Consider the following 12,179-nt stretch of genomic DNA (forward strand, 5'->3'; position numbering starts at 1 on the left):
ATAACTCGGGTACCCAGGTCGGGTGGGTACCGAGTAGGACCCGGGTACCCTAAGTACTAACCGGACAGGTGGTTAGTCACGTGATATATTGTTTAATGACAAAAATTATCTAAAACTATATGGTTACATTACAAGTCTCTAATGTTGCATTTCTTTCTGACTATGCACATGTTCCTCCTGACTTTTACATGTTTGAATAGAGATCAAACTTCAGTCAGCTTCAGTGTATGCATGACCAGAACATTTTATATGTGTATCTAAATATATTTTGTCCAGGGCTACGGTCAAACTATTCCCAATCAGACATTATGTACCTATCTCTTGAGACCTAAGGTGTGTACCCAGGTTGGGTTGAGTAATACAGGGGCGGGTACCCAGGCAGGGTCATGTAATATGGGGGTGGGTACCCTGAAAGGGTCAGGTAATACAGGGGTGGGTACCCTGATAGGGTTGGGTAATATGGTGGTGGGTACCCGGGTAGGGTCAGGTAATACAGGGGTGGGTACCCGGGTAGGGTCATGTAATACGGGGGTGGGTACCCTGATAGGGTTGGGTAATACGGTGGTGGGTACCCGGGTAGGGTCAGGTAATACAGGGGTGGGTACCCGGGTAGGGTCATGTAATACGGAGGTGGGTACCCTGATAGGGTCGGGTAATATGGGGGTGGGTACCCCGATAGGGTCAGGTAATACAGGGGTGGGTACCCGATAGGGTCAGGTAATACAGGGGTGGGTACCCGATAGGGTCAGGTAATACGGGGTGGGTATCCGATAGGGTCAGGTAATACGGGGGTGGGTATCCGATAGGGTCAGGTAATATGGGGGTGGGTACCCGATAGGTTCAGGTAATACGGGGGTGGGTACCCTGATAGGGTCGGGTAATACGGGGATGGGTACCCCAATAAGGTCAGGTAATACGGGGTGGGTATCCGGGTAGGGTCAGGTAATACAGGGGTGGGTACCCGGGTAGGGTCAGGTAATACGGGGGTGGGTACCCGGGTAGGGTCAGGTAATACAGGGGTGGGTACCCGGGTAGGGTCAGGTAATACGGGGTGGGTACCGGGTAGGGTCAGGTAATACGGGGGTGGGTACCCGGGTAGGGTCAGGTAATACGGGGGTGGGTACCCGAGTAGGGTCATGTAATACGGGGGTGGGTACCCGAGTAGTAAATTTGGACTTGTCCCAGCCCTATTGTACACCCATTCAGATGAAGGATACGAGGGAGTACTACCAAATGAATGTTCAGAAGGATATGAAGGAGTACTACCAAATGAATGTTTAGGTATGTTAACTTGAAAGTAACTCGTGTTTATATTTGTGGCAGATTTCCCCCCAATCCGGACCTCTTGATGGCGGGACCCTCCTGACCATTGTTGGAGAAAACCTGGGCAAGATGAAAGGTGACTTACACGTGACCATCGGGCCATCGGTGGACTGTGCCATTAAGGAATATGTGGCACCCAGACAGTAAGTACTCCTTCCTAACTCCTGGTGTGTGTCTTTGGCAAGCATGGGTGGGGGCCGAGGGCAGAATGGTAGCCATTAAGCTGTGATTCTTAATCGATATAGAAGTGTGTTCATGTTCTGTCAAATTGTAAGTGTCTTATATTCGTGTGTTTATTTCCAGGATTATTTGTGAGACAGGTCCTGTGCTTGTAGAACAACAGCACAGGGTCAAGGTCAAGATTGCCAATGAGTATGAATCAACATCAGCGAATGTCTTCAGATATGTGGTATGTACTGTTTTGGAGAAATGACACAGAAGCCCCTGTTAGCAAGGAGCTTGTTGTTCAATTAGAGCTGTCTATGTATATTTGATACTGGTGTTCATTAATCCAGACACATGTTAATCAGGGAGGATTCAACTGTCAAAATCCATCTGGGTTAACAGAGTTTTAATGTAATCAATATCTGGTCTTTCTATTGTAGAGATATTCAGTCAATTTCAAAATATGTAAAAGATTGTTTTTACAGAGAATTAGGATATGACAAATTGATGGGATTGACTTTTAACTGATTTTCAGCTTCCAAAGGTGACTGACATCAACCCTGACTATGGTCCTCGCTCTGGTGGCACCAGGGTGACGATATCAGGACAAAACATGGATGCTGGCACCGAAAAGAAAGTCTACATCAATTCCCATCAATGTGATGTCATACCTGTGTAAGTATACTTACGGACATCTACCCGAGGCAAGAGAGTTAACTGACTATAAAAGTCCAGTTTCCACCTTGCCGAACTAGGCTGGTGTTATGGAGTTACATTTTGGCTGGACTAACGAGTCTATGCATAGTCCGATCAAAATCGTGCACCGAAATCGAAATCCGGTTCGTAGAGTGTCATGCAGATTTCGGTCGATAGCAGGATTTGCAAAGCATGTGCACCGCTAACTCATTGTCAACAGATATTTTCTAAATCTTTTCATGTTTTTAATCAAGGTGCTCACGTGATTTGATGCACTTCGCGATGTAAGACTCGTTTTATCACAATATAGATCTTGATTATCTATCATATCGTCTTGACTGGGCGCCATCTTTTTGTTTGAAACAAATGCAAGTGATACGAGAGGTTGAATCTGATTGGTCAATAGGAGAGGCATAGAAAGGACATAACTCATAATAGCCACTGATGGCCCTACGATAGAGCCCAGGAATTCCAGCCAAGTTCGGCAAGGGTGGAAACTGGACTTTTAAAGTCAGTTAACTCTCTTGCCTCGGGAAGATGACATACGGAAGACTTTATCAAAAGTGAAATGATATGTAATTTTCCCAGGGTGCTAAAAATACCATACCTGTACTCGTGGGTTTTCCCAAGGTGATAAAAATACCATGCCTGTGCTCTTGGGTTTTCCCAAGGTGATAAAAATACCATACCTGTGCTCGTGGGTTTTCCCAAGGTGATAAAAATACCATACCTGTGCTCGTGGGTTTCAAAAAGGTGATAAAAATACCATACCTGTGCTCGTGGGTTTTCCCAAGGTGATAAAAATACCATACCTGTGCCCGTGGGTTTTCAAAAGGTGATAAAAATACCATGCCTGTGCTCGTGGGTTTTCCCAAGGTGATAAAAATACCATACCTGTGCTCGTGGGTTTTCAAAAGGTGATAAAAATACCATGCCTGTGCTCGTGGGTTTCATCAAGGTGATACAGCACCAAACTTGTGCTCGTGGGATATTCCCAGTGTGATCAAGTCTGTTGCTTGCATCACATTGACTTTCCTCCTATTGGATTCCGGTTGGTGTTAATCTTGCTCACACTCTCTTTATATTCTTCCATGTTGGTTTCAGGCCCTCAAGCCCTGATTACTTGGTCTGCGAGACTTCCCCCAAATCGCCAGACTCAAGCCCAAATCCCACATACCCTCCAAACAGGGTCGTGGTCAAGTTCGATAAGCAGGTCATCCATGCTGATCATAAGATCCGCTATGCCTATGTTCCTGATCCTGATGTCACTTCCATCAACCCCAAACAAGCCATTCGAAGGTGAGTTGCTGATGTCCATTTTAGGGTAGAATTGTCAGGAGTAAGGACAGGACTGTTTTAAAGGGAACAACACTCAGGAGTAAGGATAGGCCTGTTTTAAAGGGGACTACACTCAGGAGTAAGGACATGACTGTTTTTAAAGGGGGACTACACTCAGGAGTAAGGACAGGACTGTTTTAAAGGGGGACTACACTCAGGAGTAAGGACAGGACTGTTTTAAAGGGGGACTACACTCAGGAATAAGGATAGGACTGTTTTAAAGGGGGACTACACTCAGGAGTAAGGAAAGGACTGTTTTAAAGGGGGACTACACTCAGGAGTAAGGACATGACTGTTTTAAAGGGGAACAACACTCAGGAGTAAGGACAGGACTGTTTTAAAGGGGGACTACACTCAGGAGTAAGGACAGGACTGTTTTAAAGGGGGACTACATTCAGGAGTAAGGACAGGACTGTTTTAAAGGGGGACTACACTCAGGAGTAAGGACAGGACTGTTTTATAGGGGGACTACATTCAGGAGTAAGGACATGACTGATTTAAAGGGGGACTACATTCAGGAGTAAGGACATGACTGATTTAAAGGGGGACAACAGTGAGGAGTAAGGACAGGACTGTTTTATAGGGGGACTACACTCAGGAGTAAGGACAGGACTGTTTTGAAGGGGGACTACAGTGAGGAGTAAGGACAGGACTGTTTTAAAGGGGGACTACACTCAGGAGTAAGGACAGGACTGTTTTAAAGGGGGACTACAGTGAGGAGTAAGGACAGGACTGTTTTAAAGGGGCACAACAGTGAGGAGTAAGGACAGGACTGTTTTATAGGGGGACTACACTCAGGAGTAAGGACAGGACTGTTTTGAAGGGGGACTACAGTGAGGAGTAAGGACAGGACTGTTTTAAAGGGGGGCAACACTCAGGAGTAAGGACAGGACTGTTTTATAGGGGGACTACATTCAGGAGTAAGGACATGACTGATTTAAAGGGGGACTACATTCAGGAGTAAGGACATGACTGATTTAAAGGGGGACAACAGTGAGGAGTAAGGACAGGACTGTTTTATAGGGGGACTACAGTGAGGAGTAAGGACAGGACTGTTTTATAGGGGGACAACACTCAGGAGTAAGGACAGGACTGTTTTATAGGGGGACTACACTCAGGAGTAAGGACAGGACTGTTTTATAGGGGGACTACACTCAGGAGTAAGGACAGGACTGTTTTAAAGGGGGGCTACACTCAGGAGTAAAGACCAAAGGTTTTTGCTAACCATGTCCAATGTAACTGATGTGAGATGGCCACAGGGAGTCTTCTTCACCTCACTATTTCTGGACATTATGTTTCAGTGGTGGTTTACGCATCACTGTTCGAGGAAAACATTTCACCAATGTGCAGAGCCCAAGGATGCTGCTTGGACACAACAACGAGGTGTTTGATAGCGTGAGTACATTAACGCTAAGACTTGGATGCATATGTTTCACATGTTGTCAATGGTAGTGGAGAAGTCATTGAACGTTAGGTCACCACAGAGAAAGTAGGTTGCTGTATGTCTTCTTCCCTTCTTCTTTCATCCTTTGTTGATGTTTGTGCCCACACTACAGCATGGGTTGGTATGTCAGCCTCCTACCTTTGATTATCCCCCGCCGCGCGAAAGCGCGAAGCGGGGGATATAGTATTCACGACCGTCCGTACGTCCGTCCGTACGTCCGTACGTCCGTCTGTCCGTCCGTCCGTCTGTCCGTCCGTCCGTACGTCCGTCCGTACGTCCCACCTGTTTGTTGCCGCGATATCTCAAGAACTAAACACTGGATTGTCTTCATATTTGGAACTATGGTGTATATACAGACTCCGCAGACACCAGTCGGTTTTGGTGACCTTGACCCCATTTTCAAGGTCACAGCAGGCATATCTGCTTTTGGAGTTGGAAAACGGTGTTGCCGCAATATCTCAAGAACTAATCTCTGGAATGTCTTCATGTTTGGAACTATGGTGTATATACAGACTCCGCAGACACCAGTCGGTTTTGGTGACCTTGACCCCATTTTCAAGGTCACAGCAGGCATATCTGCTTTTGGAGTTGGAAAACGGTGTTGCCGCGATATCTCAAGAACTAAACACTGGATTGTCTTCATATTTGGAACTATGGTGTATATACAGACTCCGCAGACACCAGTCGGTTTTGGTGACCTTGATCCCATTTTCAAGGTCACAGCAGACAAATCTGCTTTTAGAGTTGGAAAACGGTGTTGCCGCGATATCTCAAGAACTAAACACTGGATTGTCTTCATATTTGGAACTATGGTGTATATACAGACTCCGCAGACACCAGTCGGTTTTGGTCACCTTGATCCCATTTTCAAGGTCACAGCAGGCAAATCTGCTTTTGGAGTTAGAAAACAGTGTTGCCGCAATATCTCAAGAACTAATCGCTGGATTGTCTTCATATTTGGAACTATAGTGTATATACAGACACCGCATACACCTGTCAGATTTGGTGACCTTGACCCCATTTTCAAGGTCACAGCAGGCAAATCTGTTTTTGGAGTTGGAAAACGGTGTTGCCACAATATCTCAAGAACTAATCGCTGGATTGTCTTCATATTTGGTACTATGGTGTACAGGCGGGGGATATTTCGTCACTCTGTGACAAATACTTGTTGTAGCCTTGTGACCTGAACCACTTGGAGCTGACACTCACTCACTTAAGTGTGGTCAGATGCGTTTTAATAGATTGGTCGGTCAGAGGCGACTTAATAGTTGGGTGGTCAGAGGCGACTTAATAGTTGGGTGTTCAGAAGCAACTAAATAGATCGGGTGGTCAGATGCGTTTTAATAGATTGGTCGGTCAGAGGCGACTTAATAGTTGGGTGGTCAGAGGCAACTAAATAGATCGGGTGGTCAGATGCGTTTTAATAGATTGGTCGGTCAGAGGCGACTTAATAGTTGGGTGGTCAGAGGCGACTTAATAGTTGGGTGTTCAGAAGCAACTAAATAGATCGGGTGGTCAGATGCGTTTTAATAGATTGGTCGGTCAGAGGCGACTTAATAGTTGGGTGGTCAGAGGCAACTAAATAGATCGGGTGGTCAGATGCGTTTTAATAGATTGGTCGGTCAGAGGCGACTTAATAGTTGGGTGGTCAGAGGCAACTAAATAGATCGGGTGGTCAGATGCGTTTTAATAGATTGGTCGGTCAGAGGCGACTTAATAGTTGGGTGGTCAGAGGCAACTAAATGGATCGGATGGTCAGATGCGACTAAATAGATCGGGTGGTCATAGGCGACTAAATAGATCGGGTGGTCAGAGGCGACTAAATAGATCGGGTGGTCAGATGCGTTTTAATAGATTGGTCGGTCAGAGGCGACTTAATAGTTTGGGTGGTCAGAGGAGACTTAATAGTTTGGGTGGTCAGAGGCAACTAAATAGATCGGGTGGTCAGAGGCGACTAAATAGTTGGGTGGTCAGAGGCGAATAAATAGTTGGGTGGTCTGAGGCAACTTGATAGTTTGGGTGGTCAGAGGCAACTAAATAGTTGGATGGCCAGAGGCAACTAAATAGATCGGGTTGTCAGATGCGTTTTAATAGATTGGTCGGTCAGAAGAGACTTAATAGTTTGGGTGGTCAGAGGAGACTAAATAGTCGGATGGTCAGAGGCAACTTAATAGTTTAGATGGTCAGAGGTGACTTAACAGTTTGGATGGTCAGAGGCGACTTAATAGTTTGGATGGTCAGAGGCGACTAAGTAGTTGGGTGGTCAGATGCGTTTTAATAGATTGGTCGGTCAGAGGCGACTTAATAGTTGGGTGGTCAGAGGCAACTAAATAGATCGGGTGGTCAGATGCGACTAAATAGATCGGGTGGTCAGAGGCGACTAAATAGATCGGGTGGTCAGATGCGTTTTAATAGATTGGTCGGTCAGAGGCGACTTAATAGTTGGGTGGTCAGAGGAGACTTAATAGTTTGGGTGGTCAGAGGTAACTAAATAGATCGGGTGGTCAGAGGCGACTAAATAGTTGGGTGGTCAGAGGCGACTAAATAGTTGGGTGGTCAGAGGCGACTTGATAGTTCGGGTGGTCAGATGCAACTAAATAGATCGGGTGGTCAGAGGCAACTAAATAGTTGGATGGTCAGAGGCAACTTAATAGTTAAGATGGTCAGAGGCGACTGAATAGTTTGGATGGTCAGAGGCGACTTAATAGTTTGGATGGTCAGAGGCGACTAAGTAGTTGGGTGGTCAGATGTTACTTCATAGATTGGTCAGTCAGAGGAGACTTAATAGATCCGGTGGACAGAGGCATCTAAATAGATCGTGTGGTCACATTTGCTGACATGTTTGATGGGGTGTCAACATACCCTGATGTCATGGAGAATTACCATAATATCAAACACTGGGTTGTCTGGTCCAGACTCGATTATTTACAGGCCACTGTCATGTAGCTGGAATATAGATGAGAGTGGCGTTAAACAACAAACAAACTACTCACTCACATGGCAAGATGTCCACTACCCATAATGCATTGTTTCATACAAACTAGACACTTAAGCGTATGCCATACAATTACTTTGTGCTTCAGATGTGTGAGAGAAAGTCGGACATAACATTAGTCTGCTACTCTCCAATGGTGGAGTCCTTGGTTCCGACACTGAGTGACGATGTTGATCATGTCGATGTGTCGTACGGATTCAAGATGGATGGCGTTGAGAACATCATGAACCTGACAGGCCGCAGCTTGGAGGCCTTTGGAGTGTTCACCCTCTACCCAGACCCTGTGTTTGAGAAGTTCAAGAATGGAATGAAGTCGCACCAGAAGAAGACGGAGTTCCTTACAATAGGGGTAAGTGTTGAACATTGGGTGTCACACTCATTGCTGGTCAGTAACTGACTTGATGACAAGGGGCATGTTGACCCACTCATTGCTGGTCAGGAACTGGCCTGATGACAAGGGGCATGTTGACCCACTCATTGCTGGTCAGTAAGTGACTTGATGTCAAGAGTCATGTTGGTCCACTCATTGCTGGTCAGTAACTGACTTGATGACAAGGGGCATGTTGACCCACTCATTGCTGGTCAGTAACTGACCTGATGACAAGGGGCATGTTGGTCCACTCATTGCTGGTCAGTAACTGGCCTGATGACAAGGGGCATGTTGACCCACTCATTGCTGGTCAGTAACTGACTTGATGACAAGGGGCATGTTGACCCACTCATTGCTGGTCAGTAACTGGCCTGATGACAAGGGGCATGTTGACCTACTCATTGCTGGTCAGTAACTGAATTGATGACAAGGGGCATGTTGGTCCACTCATTGCTGGTCAGTAACTGGCCTGATGACAAGGGGCATGTTGACCCACTCATTGCTGGTCAGTAACTGTCCTGATGACAAGGGGCATGTTGGTCCACTAATTGCTGGTCAGTAACTGACTTGATGACAAGGGGCATGTTGGTCCACTCATTGCTGGTCAGTAACTGAATTGATGACAAGGGGCATGTTGGTCCACTCATTGCTGGTCAGTAACTGGCCTGATGACAAGGGGCATGTTGACCCACTCATTGCTGGTCAGTAACTGTCCTGATGACAAGGGGCATGTTGGTCCACTAATTGCTGGTCAGTAACTGACTTGATGACAAGGGGCATGTTGACCCACTCATTGCTGGTCAGTAACTGGCCTGATGACAAGGGGCATGTTGGTCCACTCATTGCTGGTCAGTAACTGGCCTGATGACAAGGGGCATGTTGGTCCACTAATTGCTGGTCAGTAACTGTCCTGATGACAAGGGGCATGTTGACCCACTCATTGCTGGTCAGTAACTGGCCTGATGACAATGGGCATGTTGGTCTACTCATTGCTGGTCAGTAACTGGCCTGATGACAAGGGGCATGTTGGCCCACTCATTCTGTACTGTGTTCACGTCGTGTTTCTTTTCACCAGGGAAGTAACCTGAACCCGGCCATTCCCAAGGAGGACGTCACCGTCCACATCGGCACCGGCCTCTGCAACGTCACCTCCATTGCTGCCACACAACTGACGTGCCGACCACCCAAAAGTCAACCACAGTCCAAGAAGGGAAACGACATTCCAGAAGTTGTGGTAGGATTTGACTTTGAGTGCTCTGTAAAGGAAAGGGTGGGGATGTCAAACTTGACATTGAAGATGGAGGAAGGTTATAATGTGAACGATATGAGGGTTACACCGCTTCCTGTATTCAATGTCCTTGCTTGAATCATCACAACTAGCAGGGTATTTGACTCAGAGAGCTTCAGCTTTAGAGGGTGAGACAATGATGGGGAACGAAGGATTCTGCAGGGATCATAGGTCTTCTTCATTGGTCTCGGGTGATATATTGAAGGATAGAAAATAATAATGATAATAATTAGGAAAATCAAGTCTTTGAAAGGCATTTAGAAGTTATACACATAAGGAAGAGAATTTATGGATGTCAACTTCTTTATTATGAGGAACACAACATTTTGGAATATATGCTTACTCCTTCATCTGGTGATGATGTTGTGTTCCTCATAATAAAGTAGTTGATGTCCATATATATTCTTCCTTAATAATGATAATATATGCAATAACTGAACATGATGTCAGAGCCCAGTTCATAAACCCTGTTTTTCTTCTCCAGGTGATTGTTGGCCAGAACCTGACATTCAGCATCGGTCGTCTCAAGTACGAGGAAGCAGAAATGTTGACGCTGCCAACAATTATCGGTATTGCAGTCGGTGCAGGTGTACTGGTGCTCCTAGTCATTATCGTCATTATCGCCTACCAAGTGAAGTCTCGTCGCAGCAACGATATGATGAAGAAGATGAGGATCCAGATGGACTCGCTGGAGGCTCGAGTGGCCAACGAGTGCAAGGAAGGTCAGTCAAAACTCCTGCTAGGAAGTACTGCTTTAATGGCTTTAAATGCTTTTGGCCTGTGAACATCCATGGTGGCGAAGTACGCAAACATATGCAGCCTCCATCACTCTGACCAATGCTCCCTGAAAATCTGGCAATACTGTAGAATCAAAGGGTAACTTTTCATTCATCAAAACTTAGTGACACAGGTCAAAATCAATCCTCCTACAAATTATAAGCAATTAATCTTATTTCAGCCTTTGCGGAACTTCAAACCGACATGACAGAGCTGACAAGTGACTTGTACGGCCAAGTGTCGATTCCATTCTGGGACTACAGAACCTATTGTATGAAGGTCTTGTTCCCTGGGGTAGAAAACCACTCGGTCATCAAGGAGCTCCAGGTGAGACCCCCTTAAACCCAAAATGGAACCTTCCATTTATTCTTATGGGAGAGTTCAAAATGAGCAGTAGGTTGATCGGAGGACTGTTCTGTATGCTGTTATGATGTTAAAAAGTTTCATTTTGAGCCTAAGAATCATCTTCAGAATTCTTCCAATATTTAAGTGTTTAAAATTTAATGGGTGTAAAAGGTTGTTGTAAAAAGTATGCAACTTCCCGGAATACATTTATGCAAATGACAATAGAATGAAGGACAAGGGTCTGGCAGGTCAATTTGGCAAAGTGATGTTTTCACATGAGAACTCACAAATCCCTCCTCGCTGCCATTATGCTAATTAGTTCTGCTAGCTTGTCACATTCACATCAAAGAGCAGCTGAAGGGATTCAAATTTTTGTGTTTCTTTAACTTATTCTAATGAAGATCTTTAGAGCATGATAGCGCATATTAATTAAGGCTTTAGAGAAAAAGGAAACATTATCTAACTTTTTAGAAATTAGATTTAGTTGGGGTTCATTAAGTTTTGATTTTCTTTTAACAGAGTGTAAATGGATTTCTCTTTGGTAAACAAGCTTAATGACACTGAATTATTTTTGAAAGGCTTTTATTTTAGCTGTCATGATACGAGAAAAAAGATGCATTTAAAGATTTGATAACTTGTTACAAGATGATGAGATTAAAGTGATGACAATTCCATTTTTCAGGTTGGCTATCGAAGAAACCAGGAAGATGTAGAACGAGGATTGGCTCTTTTCTTCCAACTCATGAGCAACAAGACGTTTCTCCTTATTTTTATACGCACTCTTGAATCCAGTAAAACATTCCAGCTCCGAGATCGTGTGAATGTAGCGTCTCTCATCACCGTTGCTCTTCAAACCAAAATGGAATATGCTACTGAGTGAGTAACTCTGTGAGGAGTTTAAAGATTGTGGGTGTGTGGAGCTGTCCTTGAATATGAGAATGGGATAGTTAATAGGCAAAATGGGATACATTATGTTGGTGGTGTTGAGAGCTCTCAGAGTGCCTGTGTGAGGAGTTAGGCGTTATAGTGTTTGTCATTCAGTGGATGATAGAAAGGAATATGCTGCATGTAGTCACTCCAGACATTCCAGGTTTTTATTGGAGGCTAAGTTTTAGCTCACCAGGACTGGAGGTCCAATCGAGCTTTAGGCCAAGCATGTAGTCAGTCCTCTGTCCTTATAGTCATAATAAGTTATTACTTCTCGGACATGAAACATTAGGATGATTTCTAGCACTGGGTGTGAGAATTGTCGTTCGACGTTAACAGTAAAACTAACATGGATTTAGTGGTCGTTTGCTGACCCAGCAGTTTTGGAATGCCATATGCAGAATAAGACTGTAATGCTTTGAGATTCAAACCACTCTAAGGTGAAGTTTGTTGTGGCAGTGCACAGAGCTTGTAGCTGTGCATGGAGCTTCTACCAGCTGTTGCCCGAATC

At 45.1% G+C, this 12,179-nt stretch overlaps 1 protein-coding gene across 6 annotated transcripts in view; it reads left to right on the forward strand.

Moving 5' to 3' along the window:
* Positions 1 to 12,179, forward strand: part of LOC139445378 (plexin-A2-like) — a 219,325-nt gene that overhangs the window by 181,516 nt on the left and 25,630 nt on the right. For all 6 annotated transcript variants that reach the window (XM_071226514.1, XM_071226519.1, XM_071226516.1 and 3 more), the window contains exons 14-23: positions 1,324 to 1,466; positions 1,627 to 1,732; positions 2,024 to 2,163; positions 3,289 to 3,483; positions 4,824 to 4,917; positions 8,050 to 8,310; positions 9,407 to 9,565; positions 10,104 to 10,341; positions 10,578 to 10,723; positions 11,424 to 11,617. In XM_071226514.1, coding sequence (XP_071082615.1) covers positions 1,324 to 1,466; positions 1,627 to 1,732; positions 2,024 to 2,163; positions 3,289 to 3,483; positions 4,824 to 4,917; positions 8,050 to 8,310; positions 9,407 to 9,565; positions 10,104 to 10,341; positions 10,578 to 10,723; positions 11,424 to 11,617 — 1,676 coding nt within the window. The remainder of the gene's footprint in view (positions 1 to 1,323; positions 1,467 to 1,626; positions 1,733 to 2,023; positions 2,164 to 3,288; positions 3,484 to 4,823; positions 4,918 to 8,049; positions 8,311 to 9,406; positions 9,566 to 10,103; positions 10,342 to 10,577; positions 10,724 to 11,423; positions 11,618 to 12,179) is intronic.

This window comes from Haliotis cracherodii, unplaced genomic scaffold, assembly GCF_022045235.1.
Source record: "Haliotis cracherodii isolate W230 unplaced genomic scaffold, xgHalCrac1.p SCAF_6, whole genome shotgun sequence".
NCBI lineage: Eukaryota > Metazoa > Mollusca > Gastropoda > Lepetellida > Haliotidae > Haliotis > Haliotis cracherodii.